Source organism: Fukomys damarensis, unplaced genomic scaffold (assembly GCF_012274545.1).
Source record: "Fukomys damarensis isolate Sample0158 unplaced genomic scaffold, DMR_v1.0_HiC HiC_scaffold_4, whole genome shotgun sequence".
Classification (NCBI taxonomy): Eukaryota; Metazoa; Chordata; class Mammalia; order Rodentia; family Bathyergidae; genus Fukomys; species Fukomys damarensis.
The window spans coordinates 8,850,401-8,868,621 of record NW_022900916.1 but is presented as its reverse complement, the minus strand read 5'-3'; the positions used below and the strand labels follow the sequence as shown (position 1 = coordinate 8,868,621).

Sequence of the window (18,221 nt, the reverse complement as noted above, 5' to 3'; positions counted from 1 at the left end):
TTGGTGCAATTTTTTTTTTTTTTTTTTTTTTTGGCACCAGGGATTGAACTCGGGATCTTGAGCTTGAGCTTGAGAGGCAGGTGATGGCACCACTGAGCTAAATCCCTGGCCCTGGCAGCAATTTCTTTTTAAATTATATTATTATACTGTTAGTGTTGTGTAAAAAATGTTCCTGACTTTCACCTTTTGTGCTTTCAATGTGAGAAGTATTTCTGAGCATTTCTTTAAGGAAAGGCTTTTGCCAGTGTCACTTTCTCTGGGACACCTTCATCCTTTTCATCATCCTATCTTCATTTCTGTCCATAAATTCACCTTCACAGAATTTCTCAGGCTCCATGCCAAGTTTCTTGACTTGTGGCAATGTCCACATTATTCCTTCTATAATTCTATTGATAGGTGATTCAAATTTCACCTTTAACCTCACCACTTTACAGTTTTCTGCTGCACTTTTATTTTTGGTGAGCATTTCCCTGAGTATCCATTTTGTAAAATATTGCATGAGTTTATCACTGGGAGAAGGGGGCAATGTGTCTATATGTTTTACTATGTGTGAATTTAATAATAAATGTACAATGATCAGTAATGCACAGACTTTGAAAGTAATGTGCTTGGTCACTGTTCACAGTGCTTATCTGTTTTCTATGCACCGATTTGTGGGCTGTGCACTTTATTCAGTCCCTCACAGTTAATATATTCTAGTAATTAAAATCTGAACCAAACTGTTGGGGGGCTGGTTTTTAAATTAAATCATGTAGCTAAAATGTGTGAATATTTGAACTGTGCAAATTGGAACTGGCTATACTGAATTGGCAGTATTGCTTATACTTACAAAATTCAGATCAACATCAAAATGTACACTGCGCTCTGGATGGTAAAAGTAAACCTTCTAAAGGTATCTCTCCCACAATTCCAGCCTTTAACCTCCGTCCTCATCACATATATCACAGAAAAAGAAGGAAAGCAATAATTTGCCCTCACTCTCACCCTCTCAACCCTTTACTTTGGGGTCAAATTTGTCTAAATTCAACCAGTTAGGGTTTGTCACTTGCCCTGAGGGCCAGGTTTTCTGGGAAGAGGAACTTTTAGGGCACCAGGATTATTTTGATTCCAAGGGCGACATCTACAGGCAGAGAAGCGTAGCTGCGGCGCTACCTCCAGTGTCTGCATCGTTCTTTCTGCTGCCTGCTGTGGTTCTCTTTTTCAGGTGACCCGTGATGCCAGGGTACGGTTGTTAAGGGGTGAAATTTCCCCTCCATCTCCGATTCCTCCTGCACGTGTCCGACTGCATTCCAGTCCGACTAAGCCCTCCAATGTAAAAGTCGTCAGCAGGAAATTTGGTTGGGCTACCACGACTTAGTCCGGAGTCCAAAACTAAGCCTGCCAAGGGGAGTCCTCACCATTTTCACCAGGGCGCAAGGTTAGACAGTGACAATAAAGTCCTGCCCTTGTCCTCTACTCTAAACTGACCCGACCAGGTTAGAGCTTGCAGGACAACGTGGGCCACGCTCATCTTCCAGGACTGAGAGCTGTGGGTCGGTCTGGAAAGCAAGGATAATGGCCCTAATCTCTAAATCCGCCCCGCCCCCCGCATTGCCTTCTTTCCTCCTCTTCCATCTTCTAAGAGGTTCCTGAGGTTTATTTCCCCACTAAAATGGCTCTAGCTTTTCTCTTTCTCATTTACCTAACCCTAGCAACTCTTATGGAATTTGATCTTTTTTTTTTTAATCAACAGTCTTGCTTTTGCTTTCTCTTTGCGACAGTTGCAGCTGCCTGCAAATACCCAAGGAATTCGGCCCAGAGCCAAAAACTCATCATTCTCCTTGATAACCCCTCTGCTCAACTAAGGGATTTTCCTACTTGACAAGCTGTTTCCAGATGGTGCAGCCTCGAGCTCAGAAGAAGCTGCTCTGCACCTATTTGGTTCCAGAATGGGGAGGATGCCCCCTCCACAGTGGTCAGTACAGCAATTCATCCTACAGCAGCAGGCCCTGTAATTGGTTGATCTTAATTTATTGAGTCCCTATCAGAGATGCTTTTCTTTCAGAGGATGTCTGTTTGCCTCTGTCCAGAATTAGGTGGCATTACTGACTGTGACCACCCACAGCTCCAGTCGGCCTGGTTTAATCCAGAAGACCCAGGTTCAGCTAACCGAAATATTGATGTTTCATGTTTCCATACTCCCTTTCTTCTATCATCTTACTGTATTCACTCTCCTTGAGTGACTTCACTTATTACAAGAATTTAATAACCATTTAAATGTTAATGACTCTTAAATCTGAGTGTTTAGCTCAAATGACTTTTCTAAGCTCTGGAACCATTCAGCCAACTGAGCATAACCATTTGGATGTCTTCCAGGTCGCTCAAATTCTGCCTGTCTGAAACAGAACTCATCTTTCCTCTTTTCCCAGAATTATTCCTTCTCATATTCCTGACTCCAGTGATGTACACTCAATACACCAGCAGTAATTCTTGTCTTCTACTTCTCTTTAATATGTCAATTCTACCATCTAACTATCTCTCCAACCTGTGTATTTCTCTTCATTTCTTCTTCCTGGTGTTAGATTAGCTAATAGATAGCTTCATTGCATGATTAAGTATGATTAAGTTATTATTAGAGTATACGGTTCTAGAGAGATCTCAGATGCCTATCTCATGGGCCAAGATGCTTGGCTATTTGTCTTGTAAGAATTGTACCTTTATCTAAAAAAAAAACTTGGTAAAAAACACCAGAAGGTCATAATATTGAAAGATCTGTACAGTTGTGTTCCCAAGAAACAATTGGTGTAAGCAGGGGAAATTAAAACATCTGTTTATTAAAATTATTTTATCTTGCTTGCTCATAGGAATTTTTACATACTTGTTATTGTCATATTTCTGATAAATAGTAGAGGAAGACAGATAATAAAGCAAAAATTATACTTAGACATCCTTACTGTCACTCCTTTCGGATGTAAAAGAGAGGCATTAATTTGCACCACTCACCATCTCGGGCAATGACGACCAGATAATATCTACAGAAATTATTCATAGAGATCCTTTCATCAGTTATTTATAAGAGGAGAGCCATTAGCTGTTAAAGTTAAAAAAGAATTCTAGAAAAGAAAATTTACTAGAGAATTGAGAAACCATTGTGTAGGTAATATCTGATTATTAGTAAATAAAAATGTTTCTTAACATTCTGAGTCTTCAAACCAGATAATTAACCTATTCCATAATAAAGAGGAAAAAGTCTCCCTTAATCTTTGACCAATAATTTCTCTTAGACACTGAGAATCAACGAAGAAAACATGGAAAGAATGTAATATTTGATATATCATAAAAGATTATATTCAACAAATATCAAATTTTCTTACAATTATTTTTATGAATTAATATAGTTTTATTTGAAATACACATAGGAGAAAGTTGAATATATTATAATCCTTGAAATATTTGAGTCTTTAATCTGACCCTATTTCTGCCATTTTGTTTGAATTCCTTATAAATTCTCAATCAGTTTGCTGAATAAGAGATTTAAAAGTGTTTCCAAATTCTACCTGTTTCCATATTCTCAATACTGCCACCACTGTCATCTTTTCAAGACTGTAAAAATCAAACTTAAAATCCTTCAATAATACCCCATGATTTTCTGGATCAAAGCTAGACTCTTTATCATTCATAAATGAATAAAATACCCAGGGTACACTTATCTTTCCAACTTGTTTTTGACACTTTTTTCTAGCTGTCTTCCATTTCTTCTCTCTACCTTAGATCCAAACCCCTACAGCTCTTCTAGTGTTTTCACCTCTATGACAGTGATGGCAAGCCTTTTAGAGATGAATGCTCAAATAGTGACCCCAAACCCACTTGTTTACTGCAAAGTTTCAATGCTGTAATTAACCTGAATACTGAGGTTTTAGTTTAGGAAAAAAAAAAAAACTCATACATGAACATCTTTTGTCTTAAAAGAAAAACAACATGTGTGTCACAGATTCGCCACCACTGTTCTATGAAGTCTTCCATGATCTATGTAAAGTCTACATCCTAGTATTAGTATTTTCATGCCAGTTTCCTAATCCCCACAGAGTGACAAATCAAAGACCAGGCAACGCCAGCATATGCAGTGGGTTTTGTTCCAAGAGAGGAAATCCTAAGCTTCAAGGGCCTGAATCTTTTAAAATGGGCAATAAATATGCTTGCTCCTTGATTCTGAGAAAGACATTATCTTTACTACTAGAAATAATTCATGCCTGCTCTTTTGCCCTAGAGGAGACACTATACCTTCTAAAGCTATTTGCTAGATAAACATCCTGGAAGATATAGTTCAGAAAAAAAGGGGGGGGCTTTCAGTACCTCAGTCATAAGACATGCAGATATCTAAGAAAACCCAAGAACAGTGCCTTGCAACAATACCTTGAAGGTAGATCTGGTTCTAATGATGGGTCTATGAAGTATTTAACAAAAAGAGAAACAAGACTTCACAATTTTGGCCTTAGTTACCAGAAAAAATTAGTGAAAATTAATGAAATGTAAGATTATGGGAGTATGAGGACAAGAATTAACATTTGGTTCTGGTTGGGTTAATTAATCAGTAAAATAATGATCACAATAATACTTATTTTATATTTGCCATGTGCTTCACACTATATTAAATGCATCATATATATAAATTCACTCACTAAATATTAACTAAGCACTCTGTATGTGCTACTCACTGTTCTAGGAACTAGAGATTCTGTATTGAACTAAACCAACACAAATCCCTACCTTTTATTTTGGTCCTTGCATTCTAATGGAGGGTAGTCAGGCCACTGAGGAAGTTCAAGGTGGGTGGAGATCATCTTTTCCTGGAGATAGAGATATCAAGCTTATGAGTAGGTATTATATTCACACACACACACACACACACACACACACACACACACATACACACACACACATGCACACACTTTACAGGTAAGGAACCAAGGCTTAAAAAATAAACACGCCTAAAGTTACACTTAACAAGTGTTGAAGGTAAAATAGTAATCCAGGTCTGTTGATGTCTCGATGCTGTGCTTTATTATTTATCTTTTGAACAATAAAGAATTCATGAATATTCATTCATAGAAGTGAATACTGTAATATTGTTAGCTGTCCAATAAATTTTGATTAAATATGCAATATTGAAAGTTAAAAAGATGTTATGTAAAAAATTGATCTGGCTGTAGCAGTGGAAAAGTTAGCTGAATTGTTTTTTCAGCTTAATACTGATTTAATTTCTCCATGATATTAAATTTTATTATATTTCACTACATAAATCACTTTCTAATATAGTTTTACTACATTTAGTTATTACTTTATTTTGTGATATAAGGTTTTAAAATCTATTTCATTTAAATAAATAAAGTAACTTTGAGTTGAAACAAACTTTAAAATATTTGTCCTATTCAATGTAAGGCTTCTAATAAATGTTACTATCTCTTAGGGAGTATGAAGTATTAAAACCTATGGACCTGCAATCAAAACCCAAGACTTAGAGCTATTTTAAATCATTTATTAAACAAAGAAAACATTTTTTAAAACGGAGCTATCTTCAGTGAAATTCTGAAATAATGTTATATGGAACATAAGAAAACACTATTTTAGCTAAATAAAATATAAAGAAGACAGGAAAATAACTGTGGAAAAGGGATTATCCAAAAATTTATTCAACTACTCACTCATTCATAGATTTTTATATTAATTGTTATGTATTGAGGCTTGGTGTTTCTTCATATTGTGTCTTCACTAGACTCCAAGTTTAAGGAGGACAGTTACAATGTCTCTCTTGGTTGCACTGTATCCATGGCATCCCAGCATGGTAAGCCCTCAATAAACTAACAAATCTGAATTTTTTTAGTACAGTTGTGCCCAAAAAACACAAGTATAATAGAAGGGTCACCAACCTGCAGACCACAGACGAGGGTGCACAGCAGGAGGTGAACAGCCAGTGATCAAATGAGGTTTCATCTATATTTGCAGCTGTTCCCCATCAGTTACATTACCACCTGAGCTCTGTCTTCTGGCAGATCAGTGGCAGTGTTATATTCTTATAGGAGTGTGAACTCTACTGTGAACTGTGTATGTTAGGGGTCTAGGTTGTATGCTCCTCATGATAATCTAATGCATGATGATCTGAGATGGAGCTGAGGTGGTGATGTTAGCACTGAGGAGTGGCTACAAATATTTATTAACATTAGCAGAGAGGTCTGACAGCACATAGACCATTACAAACCAATTGCTTGTAAACTTGTAGCAACCCCCATCAGTGAGTGGAATGTGATAAGCTGCCATTTGGTGGTAGGCTTCAAGTCAGAATCCAACACTTATTTTAGCCCATGAATGACCTGTCCATTGTATTTACCACTTTTGTCTGTGCTTCTTTTCCCCATTTTGTAGTTAGTCAGTTTTGGCAAGACCACAAGCTAACTCTAGTCAAAATGAGAGGAAAAAAAACCCCACAGAACAAACAAACAAAAAACTCAAACATCACTGGAGAACTCCTTTAAAAGGGGGGAAAGACTCAATTATAAGATGCAGATGACTCTAAACTGCCAACAGAAAGAAAGCTGCATTTAAAAGAAAATAGCAGGTTCATTGCAATAGGTGATCCACATTCTCCAAGCTCATTTTGTATAACATGTGGCAACCAGCTCTCCAATGAAGCTATGAAATCTTTAAAACTGTTTTGCCAAATGAACACCAAGCACACTAAATTAAAAGACAAGCCTTTTGAGTCTTTAAAAATAAAAAAATCAACACAAGGAACAGAAGCAATTATAGAAGGCTACCACTTCATCAAATGTGCCTGTGCTCAGCATATCATTCTTAGTGGCCAACTACATTATTAAAGCTAAGAATCCCTTTACTACTGGTGAACAGTTAATCCTGCCTGATGCTAAGAACATTTGTCATGAAGTTTTAGGAAAGGCAACAGTTCAAATGGTGGCATGAGTTTGTCTTTCAGTTGGTGCCATAACTAAACAAATTGATGAAGTAGCAGAAGATATTGAGGCATAATTGTTAAAGAGAATTATGAGTCATTGTGGTTCAAAATACAGGTTGAAGAGTCTACTTATAGTGACAACAAAGCAACAATGCTCCTTTTTGTGTAATAGTTGTTCAGAAGGATGTGCATGAGGCCTTGCCAACCAACATCACAGATGCAGAGCTTTTCAAGACTTTGATTACAAACCATGAAAACTGAATTGGTCATTTTGTGTTGGTGTATACACAAAGCAACTACTATGGGCAGCTTTCTGGTTTTACTACTTGGGTCAAAAAGGATGCTTCTGATTGAGTCTACACCTGATTGTGTCAGCCAAAGAGTGTCACCTGACCTTAGCAATGTTTTGCAGGATGTGATTAAAATTATCAACCACATTAAAGTGCATGCCCTTAACTCAACTGTTTGCACAGTTCTGTGAGATGGATGCTGAGCACATGTCTTCTCTTATACATGAGATAACTTTCTAAAGGTAGATAATTGGCCAGAGTTTTTGAGTTATGAAAGCCATACTTGAGATTTTAGAAAAAAAGTCACCCTGGCAGCACACTTCGGTGAAATGGAATAGGTTGTAAAACTTTCCTACTCTGATATTCAACCTCATCAACAAACTCAATCTATCATTTCAAGGGAGAAAGACAACTGTGTTCAAGTCAGCAGATAGAGTGGATGCATTCACAGCCAAACTGTAATTATAGAGCAGTGAACAAACATTGGGATTTTTTATATGTTTCAAACATTAGCAAAGATTTTGAAAGAGACTGAGCCAGGGTCTTCTTTCTCCCAGTTGGTGCATGACCACCTACCTTTCAAGAGTTTCAGCATTACTTTCTAACCAAAAAGACCCTCAAACTTGAAGAAAGTAATCTGTGATCCATTTGTGAATAAACCAGGTAAATCAACTTTGTACTAGGAGGATAGACTGCTTGAGACTGCAAGTGATTGTGGCCTTAAAAATATTTTTGAGGCAACTTCAGATCTCCATATATTCAAGATTAAAGTCAAGATGAATGCCACAAAAGCACTAAAAAGTCTGCTTCCCTTTGCAATATCCTATCTTTGTGAAGCAGGGTTTCTGCATGACAGCAACCAAAATAAGAATACAGAGTAGACTGGACACAGGCAACTCACTCCAAGGGTCACTGTCTCCCAGCACCCCCAGTAGGGACTGTCTAGTTGCAGAAAAACATGCTCAGAGCTCCCACTGATTATGCTTCATGGTGAGTTATACAACTATTTCATTATATACTGCAATGTAATGATAGAAATACAATGCAAAATAAATGAAATGAGCTTAAATCACCCCTTCCCTCATTCTGTGGAAAAATTGTCTTCCACAAAATTGGTAACTGGAACCAAAAGTTTGAGGACTATTGTGATATAAGTATAAGAACATAGGTGCTACATAAATGTAAATAATCATTACTATGGGACTTTAGAGAATTTTGTTGAGAAACTAGATGGATTTCACAGAATTTGAGCTCAAACCAAAATGACAGGTATCTCAGTTTGTTCCCTGGAAGATACAGTCTGAGTCAGTGCTGAAAAGTGCTTATTGTAAAAGGTTCCAATCAAGAGCATTCGTTCATTTCTATCTCCATTAAAATTCCCCATGTTTATCTATACTCTGCATTTTACTCATATTCATTCGCTTACTAAAATTATTTTAAATCCCACATCTGATGCTTCAAATACCTGAATCATCTGAAAAATACTGGTAATATACTTGTTTTTTGACAATGGCTTTTTTCTCACTTTATAGCATGTTTCATAAGTTTTTTATTGAATGATATATATCATGAATAGAAAAGTACAGATATGGGGATATATCTTTATCTCTGAAAATGCCCCTTCTGCTGTATTGTGAGAGATCAAATAGATGTAGGTGGGATTGAGTTGGGTATGGGGTTCATAATTGCTTTCATTACTTTTAGTTTCAAATTCCTGTACAGCTTCTTTATGCTGAGAATGCGGGAATGTGTCGTGATGCTTGTTGCCTAAGGGTACAAGCAAGGCTTCCTTCATTTCCCAAATTTCAACACTTTCCAACATTCATTTTTAAAAGAAACTATACACTAAAAAGGGTACCATTTAGATGGAAATGTCCCCCAAAATTCTCATGCATGTGAAAAGTGATTTGATCATGTGAATGCTGTACTCATCAGTGGATTTATCCATTGACGAATTCAATACCTGATTGTGATGTTAGGAAGAGGACCCTGGTTGGAGTGGGTGGGTCCCTGGCAGTGTGATCTGACAAGGTATATCACCCTCCTCAACTCTTCCCTTCTCTCTCTGCTTCCTGGCCTCTGCCATCCTCTTTCTGCCTTGGAGTCGGCTAATCATGGAATGAAACTATGAGTCAAAATAAACCTCTCCTCTTTCAAGTTGTGGGTGTCAGGTACTGTGTCCCAGCAACAGGAAGGCAAGTAAGACAAAGGGTGAATTTGCATTATGCCTCAATAAATCTGATTATTAAAAGAGGTACAGTAAGTCCCCGACTTCTAACATTCCTGTTGTGAACTTTCACAGATAAAAACAGCTCTCATATTATAAACATTCATAGGTGTGAATGAATCAGTAGTTCACATGCCTGCTGGACAGAGTTGTGCTGTTGTGTGCTCACTGTACAGTAGAACAGTGTTCAGAGCACAAGATGTCCAGAAGCAAGAGGATGTGGAGGGGACTGCTAGCAAGTACAGAGCAATATATACAATATATTTGTAAGGTATGTAAGATTCACTTTGCAGGACTTATGAATGAATCAGATTTAAACGTTCTCCCAGAACAGGACTAGTTTATAAGTCAGGGACTCACTATATCATTGTTCTCTAGAGAAACAGAACCATAGGATAGATAAAAACATGTAAGAGGAGGTTTATTATTGGAATTGACTCATAAATTATGTAGGCCAAGAAATCCCATAGTGTGCTAAAAGCTGGAGAACCAGGAAACCTAATGGTATAATTCAGTCTGGAGTCTGAAGGGCTGAGAGGCAGAGGAGCCAAAGATGTAACTCAGCCCAAAGCCAAAACCCTGAGAAGCTAAGGCCAATGATGTGAACCTTGTGGACTGCTTGAGAACCTAGATTTCTAATTTCTGAGGGTAGAAGATGAACATTCTGCCTCCAAAAGAGAGAGAACATATGCCTTTTTATTCTATTTAGGCCCTAGATGGACTGGATGGAGCTAATTCACATTGGTGATGGTGAATTTTCTTTAGAATTCAGGTTTTGCCAGTTATCTGAGTAATCTTTAACCCAGTTAAAACTGACCCACAAATTTTAACCATAGAGAAGGTAAGAAATTTTCTTAGCTTGTACTCTTTTGGAAATAGAGGCTAATGCAAGCATTGAAATATTGATATTTTTAGTTGAAAGTTCAAATAAGTGATAGCAAGCATAAGGAAAAGAAGTGAAGCAGAGGAAAATATGAAGGTGAATTGTTACTGCTCCACAGTGAATCATGTATTTTCATAGTAGGTGGATGGATCTGCACATCAAGTGGCATTAAACCAGACTTCTGTAAGAATAGTCTCTCAGAGCAGTGTGCGGAAAATAAATCCATGCCATTTATCCATGTCATTGTATGGATGTCAGGTGAGCTTCCTCATTTCTATCTTGTTTCCCACTGGTTAAATTTGCTATTGCCAGGACTAACCCCCTAGGGAGTTACCTTCTCTTACTTCTGAGCTATCCCCTTCAGCAGCTCCTTAGGATGCCAGATCTCATTCCCTGCTGGGTGGCACTTCATCTAAATGTGCAAGTGGAAGTAGAACCAGAATCTTCAGATAAGAATGCACTGATCAGCTTAGCTTCATGGTGATTACAAAAGGATATGCTTAGCACTCTGAATGCATTTGATCTGTGGCCTTAGAGGCAGAACTGGGCAGATTCACAATGAGTCTAAAGGTACAGGCAGATTCAAATATAAGCCCCATGATGACCCCTTTTGAGGGAAGAAATAACATTAAATTTAGGTGGTATAGAATAAGAAAATAATTGTAGGTGAGAAAACACAGCTATGTATCACAGACAGCAAGTAAGACAAAGATTGATCATTGTTTTCATTTTCTAAATTAATCTCAATGGAAAAGAACTGAATTAATCAGTATCACAGATATGAACAGTATCTTCACTACTCTATGCATAATCTTCTTTTAATTAAATTTGAAGTTTATTGGGATATAATTGGCATGTAATTAACTGCACATATTGAAGGTGTAGAATTTGCTAAATTTTCAATTATTTATGCACCCATAAATCCATCACAATTAATATAATTAATATACCCACTGAATTAGTTTTGAAGGGCTACTGTAAAAAAGTACTACAAACTGGGTATCTTTTTATTGTTAAGTTTATCGGTACAATTTAGATATACATAATGATCACATTCATTATATGTAATTTGTTCTTGTACATAGTATATGTTGATTCATATTTTTTCCCATTCCCTTACCCTCCCTTCTATCCTTCTTCCCCTTCTTGCTGGAGCTTTGTTTCCATTTTAACTTTCTCTTTTTTTTTTTCTTTTCCCTTCCCTCTCCTCTTGTGCCCCTTCCCATTTGAATATTTTCTTATTTCACAATATCTATTATACATTTTGGTCCTTATTTACACTTTCAGTTTTTCACACCAGAGAAACATTGTGATATTTGTGTGTCTGACTTATTTCACTTAAGAGTATGGTCTCTAGGTGTATTCGTTTATCTATAAATGTCTCAAGTTTATCCTTCTTTATGGCTGAATAGTACTCCATTGTATAAAAATCATATCTTCTTTATCCATTCATTGGTTGATGGGCATTTGGGTTGTTTGCAAGTTCGAGCTATTACAAACTGTGCTGCTATGAACATGGTGTCCATGTATCATTGTGGTATGATACTTTTAATACTTTCCAGAAGACACTTAGAAGGGGGGTAGTTGGGTCAAATGGAACCTCTCTACTCCTAGTTTTTTGAGGATTCTCCAAACTAATTTCTGCAGTGGCTGCACCAGTCTACACTAAACTTACTGAGAGAAATTAGGGAACACATGCCTTTCACAATAACATAAAAAAAAATACATAGGAATTAATTTAACAAAGTAAAAGATCTTTACATTGAAAATTACAGTACTGTGAAAAAGGAGATCGAAGAGGATAACAGAAAATGGAAAGATATACCTTGCTTGTGGGTAGGAAGAACCAACATGGTAAAAATGGCCATACTCCCAAAATTGTTACATAGATTTAATGCAATCCCAATCAAAATACCAATACCATACCTTACAGAATGAGAGAAAACATTCCCAAACTGGTATCTTATAACAGAACTTTATTGTCTATCAGTTCTGAAAACTAGAAGTCCAAAATAAGGTGTCAGAGCGTTGATGTCTTTTGAGGACTCTGTTCCATACCTCTGTTCTGGTTTCTGCTGAGGACCTACAAACTTGGCATTCCATGGCTTATAGATATATTACTCCAATCTCCAACTCTATCTTCACTTGGTATTTTCCTTGTCTTTGTGTCTTCACATGGTCTCTTTTTACAAGGATGCCAGTAATCTTGGAATAGGGCTCATACTAATGACCTGATCTTTACTTGATGAAGTTTGCAAGGACACTGTTTCCTATACATAATACCTACCATTCCTCCAAATGTCCTCAGGCTTCTTCTTATTCTAGACAAACTCCTATTGAACAATACATGTTTTCTAGAATTTTATAAAAATGGGGACATGACTATCCCTTATTATATGTGGATTGGTCTAAGAATCCTCCATCTTCAACCCCTACAGATACCTAAACTTGTGAACATACATGTCCCTTATACAAAATGACGTAGTATCTGTATAAATAACCTACACAATCCTCTTGCATACTTTAAATAGCATCTCTCAGTTAAATATATATAGTACCTTACCACTAAACTATACCAACCTTCTCCAATATTTTTAATTCAAGGTTGGATGAATCCACACATAGGGAATAAATATTGAGTACAACTGTACTTTTCTATGTGGGAATGTTTAGCTTCTTCACTTAGTATGATTATTTGAGATTTATTCCTGTTGCATAAATTAACTTTTTATTGGTGAAAAGTATTAAATTGCATTATATACCCCACAACTTGTATATTCACTTATTGAATTTGGATTGCTTCCAGTTTGGGGTTATTTCAAATAAAACTACCATGAACAACAGACTTCAAGTCTTTGTACTAGTATAAACATATTTTATTTTTCAACATCTACAAGTGGAATGTCTGGGTCAGATGGTAGGCATCTACCATATGTCGTAAGAAACAGCCATACTGTTTTCCAACAGTAGTCATACCATTTTGTATTCTTACCTACAATATATTAAAGTTTCAGTTTCTCTACATGGTGGCTAACACTTGAAATAGTCAATCTTCCACATTTTAGCCTAACAGGCATATAACTTGTGGCTCTAATATGCTTTTTCCTAACTAAAAATGTTGAATGTCTTTCATGTGCTTGTTATTTATCTTTTGCATTAAGTACTGTACCTATTAAAATTTCAGCGTATTTTTAACTGTCAATTTCTACACACACATACATACAAAAGTAGGCTAAGATCTTCTTTTTTGAGAGAGGTTCTCACTATATAGTTGAGACTGACCTGGAACTCACTATGTAGGCCAGCCTGGTCTCGAACTCACAGCGATCCTCCTGCCTGAGCCTCCCGAGTGTTGGAATTACAGGCGTGCACCACCATGCCGGGCAATATGCTAAGATCTGGATTGGGGGTTGTGTGGAATCTATATATCAATTTGGGGAATATGAAAGTTTTAGCAAAACCGAATCTTCTAATAAACATGGTAGCTGATTTAAAAATAGCTTCTTTTAATTTTTTTCACCAATATTTTGTAGTTTTCAGTGTGCAGGTCTTCCACATTTTTTGTAAAATTTAGTCCCAAATACTTCATAAGTTTGATATGAAAATTATATTGAAATTTTGAGTTTCAATTTTCAAATATTTATTGCTAATAGTTAGAATTTTTCCCGATATTGCTCTTGTATCTTGGAATCCTGCGAAGTTTACTTAGTTTTAGTAGCTTTTTTAAAACAATCCATCAGATTTTCTACATAGGTGATTACTAAATTGCGTATTACTAAATTTAGTTTATTCCTTTCTTTCTAATCTGGCTGCATTTTCTTTTTCTTGTCTTATTACACTAGTTATAAAATCTATCATCTTTGTTCCTAGCATTAATCTATCATGCCTATTTGTAGAGATTCAAAATGATTTAGCGATTCTTGCAAAGTCTAACAGTTCAGAAGCAGATAGTGCTCCAAAACCACAATTTTCAAGGCCTCAAACCCTCCTTTCAATACACATTTTTCTACTTCTCTTATCTTTTTATTTCTAGGATTTTCTGGAGTCCAGTTTCTAGTAGGCCTTCATGAACAAGTACAGTGAATGCTTTATGCTGAAGACATAATTATATTTAACTACAGTACCACCGCTCTCACCAATAAAAACTAAAACCACCTCCTCTCAGGAGTGAGAGGCAATTCCTGATGTGGTTTCAGGTTTGCACAAAGAACAGTTAGTCAAGATTATTCATTCACATTTTCTTTTGCCTATTGTCACTAATTTCACACTCTCTCCTTAGGTAAGAACTTCATTTTTTGAACATACTAGTCCTTGGAGTCCACTACACAGATTTCAGGAAGTAGGATAGAGGCTGCCTTCCTCGGCCCTCAAGATTTTCACATTTTGGGACTCCAGGCAGGAAAACCGAAGCCGCGGGTTTGGGGCTCATGGGAGAACACAGAAGCCCTAAGCTCCTTCCACCCCTTTTCATTTCGCCCATCCCTACCTAGTCCTCTCCGGTTTTGATGGAAAACGCTGAGTTCCCATATCGCCACCTAACAGCTGCCTCTTAGGTCAGCTGGCTCAGAAGACAACGCTGTGTGGAAGATCCGGGGGGAGAGAACAGTGCGGCGGAGACGCCTTGCGTACGCGCTGACGTCACGCCGACACCCGGGCGTCCCCGCCCACAGGCCGGCGGGTCCGGTTTCCGGTGTGAACGGTAACTGCCGGGCTCTGGAGTCGCCGTTTGAGATCCTGCGCCGCGCAGTCCTCTGTTCCGGTGTCCGTCCGCCACGATGCCTCATTTGGAAAGCATGGTGCTCTGTCGAGAGGCCCAGGTGTCCACCTTGCAGTCTCTGTTTGGAGAGGTATTGTGGTCAGACTTGTTTCCCCGAGACCTGTTCCTTTGGGAGGGCGGCGACGGATCGACTTCAGCATGGCGATCGGGGATATTGTAGCTCTGCCCCACACTCACCCACACTTTCTCATTAGTCCCTTTTAAAGCAGCCTGCGCTTAAAGAGTATAGGACATTGGCCAGGATGTTCTTTAACACACGCCCTTCTTTCGAGGTGTTAGCCCAGAGTAGCCCCCAGAAGTTACTCATTACTTTACCCCATCTGAACAGGGTTTTGTATAACAGGTGGGTTTTCAGAGTATTCAAGTCTAAATTCACACGTTTCAGTAAGGTAGTTGGTGGTAATCAAGCACGGAGAGGTGGTTTGTTTTCAAGGCCACCGAGGACTAAAGCAGTACGCCAGGTTTTAAATTCCAGCGGCTTTTCCAGAATTGCTAGAGCCCCAAAGAGGTCTTAGTCTAGGCTCCCTTCTGTCCTTGACTGGTAGTTTCAGAGAATGTTTTCTCTGGATGGACGCAGCTGAGGAGTCCTTTCCCCTAGGCATGAGGTGACATTCTCCAATTCAAAACTTTATCTATTTCTTATTATTTTCTGGTGTCCCTTTTGTATGAAGCAAATTAGAACTAGTTAGACTGGAGGGGAATAAAAAGAATTCAGATAACGTTATGTACATGTATCTACTTCCCACAGTGAATGTAATCATCATGTTCTACCAACGTGTACTAATAAGAAAGACAAAAAAGAAAATATAATTAGATGTGGTTCTCATCTGTGAGAAAGGAAAATAAAACTAAACATCTGCTGGTTTGCTTGTTTTCTGTGCTTTCATTCAGCTAAAAATGCTGACTCCTAAAAAAACAACAACAACAACAAAAAAAACTGGCTGTCTTGGGGTGGCCTATGAAGTATTAGTGGAAAAGCACCACCTCCATCTAAAGGGACACATTAAGAGGTCACCAATTGCATCCTCAGCCAGTTGTTTAGTTATACTGTTTTAAGCTACAGCTACCTATGTTACCACTGAAATAGTTTCTTGATTATATTCTATGAATTCCTTTCCTGAAATTGAGAAACTCATATCACTGGAAACCAAAAGTGGTCCTCCTGAGACTAAATACAGGATCATAGAAATCAGAAAATAGAAACAGAAAGGGTTTATATCTTTGCTTTTATTGCATATCATGCATTTGGGATGCATTCATTTGGGAAATTCAAAGAATAGCAAACTACAAAAAGCTAGTTTTTGTCTCTATAAAAATTCGTTTTTTTTTTCAAGAAGTAAATATTTACCAAGCATGTTTTCTGTGTCAGGCACTATGTTTTGACTTGTTACAGTTTTCATGGAGGTTTATAAAAGTGAAAAGTGAAGTAAGTGCAAGAGTTCATTATAATTCCAGATAACAATAGAACGATTTTATAAGTTGGGATATCAGTAGGCACCAAATAACGGATATAGACAAGTGTGGCAGGATTCCAAAAATAACAGATTTATTGAAGCTTGAAAAAAACTTGTGAAGTGTGGCCATGAACTTTTTTTTTTTTTTTTTTTTTTTTTTTTTTTGGTACGGGGCATCAAACTCGGGTCCTTGCGCTTGCGAGGCAGGGCACCGAACTGCAGAGCTAAATCCCCAGCCCGCCATGAACTTTTAATTAAAGGCAAAGTATAGTATTTGGATAGCCAGGATGCTCAGCAATATACAGTACATTTAATACTTGAAGTTGAATTTTTGAGCCAATTAATATATGATTGTTACATATGATCTTAAGGATTCATGTATTAAAATATAGACTTAGTAAATTTTGTCTCTTTAATAGCGGGTTGCTTTTGCTATACTGTATGCCACTTAGAAAGCTTTTCTGTGTGTACATCTGAGTTCCTGATTTGTCTTCTAATAAGTGTTTAATTTAGAGACTAGAATATAATAAATGTATGCAACTATTATTTTTGTGGTACGTAATGATCAGACTCAACTTTCTTGTGGAAGTTGCATCATTCAGTTTTCATTTAATTATTTTTAAAATGTCCATCTTCCCACTTTGAGCTCTTAAGTGCATTATATTTAATCTTCGGGAGGAATCTCACGCACACTGTCTGTAGAATGAATAAAACTTGTAGTATTGACTAGACCAATGGAGGGTCCTTTGACACTTTTTACTTTTTTCTGGTCTGATCATTTAAATTACTGCAAAAGGATCTTGTGAATGTGTATTTTTATTTATTTATGTTTTGCAGAGCTGGAGGTTGAATCCAGGTCCTCAGGCATGCTTGGCAAGTGCTCTACCACTGAGCTACACCCCCTAGTCTCATAGGTGTTTTTAGATATGTGCTATGCAAATTTTATTGATGTTTACTTTGATGAAATGTACACATTTGTGCCAAGGTCAATGAGTGTGCATAATTCAAAAGTATTTTATAGGTTTTCCTAAAAATGAGAACTCTTGAAATGTCTTGTAATCCCATTACCATATATGCTTAGTTTCAAACATTAAAATGAAATTAAAGTATTAAGGCAAAAATGAATTATAGATAAAATTATCCTTGAGAAGTCCCATAAATCTAGAAAGTTGAGAATGTCAGAGTTTGTATATGCAAGCCAGTACAATAAATGAATAACCATATAGCATATTTTATTATAATGCTGTATATGGTATATAATTATATTTTTATTCTTTGACAAAGGATTTAGTAACATAGTGCTTAGAATTGAATTTAAGTAAGTTTAAAATGTGATGATGCATCCACTGTATTACTGTGGGAATATTTTGGATTGAATACTTTACCTCATAAAACTTTATCGCAAGTTGAAAAGTGTGGTTTTTTTTGTTTGTGCAGACTGATATTTGCCTTTTTCCCCTAGAGACATCATTTCAGCTTTCCATCTATTTTTATTTATGGACATACTGCCAGTGGAAAGACCTATGTAACGCAAACATTGTTAAGAACTTTAGAGGTAAGAATAAAACCTAAAGTCAAGGTTAAATTAAATAGTCTGTACTCCTAGAAATGGAAGGTATCTGGGAGATTGTTTAATGCAGTTTA

General features: G+C 37.0%; 1 protein-coding gene and 1 long non-coding RNA gene across 2 annotated transcripts in view; one reads left to right on the top strand and one right to left on the bottom strand.

Moving 5' to 3' along the window:
- Positions 1 to 14,965, bottom strand: part of LOC104869022 — a 30,716-nt gene extending 15,751 nt beyond the window's left edge. The window contains exons 1-2 of the long non-coding RNA XR_782165.2: positions 14,833 to 14,965; positions 4,747 to 4,826 (exon numbers count right to left, since the gene is read on the bottom strand). This is a non-coding gene — a long non-coding RNA (uncharacterized LOC104869022). The remainder of the gene's footprint in view (positions 1 to 4,746; positions 4,827 to 14,832) is intronic.
- A 61-nt stretch (positions 14,966 to 15,026) lies between these two features.
- Positions 15,027 to 18,221, top strand: part of Orc5 (origin recognition complex subunit 5) — a 57,254-nt gene continuing 54,059 nt past the window's right edge. Inside the window, exons 1-2 of the mRNA XM_010634013.3 lie at positions 15,027 to 15,193; positions 18,040 to 18,132. Of these exons, the coding sequence (XP_010632315.1) occupies positions 15,122 to 15,193; positions 18,040 to 18,132 (165 nt within the window). The 5' untranslated portion in view covers positions 15,027 to 15,121. The remainder of the gene's footprint in view (positions 15,194 to 18,039; positions 18,133 to 18,221) is intronic.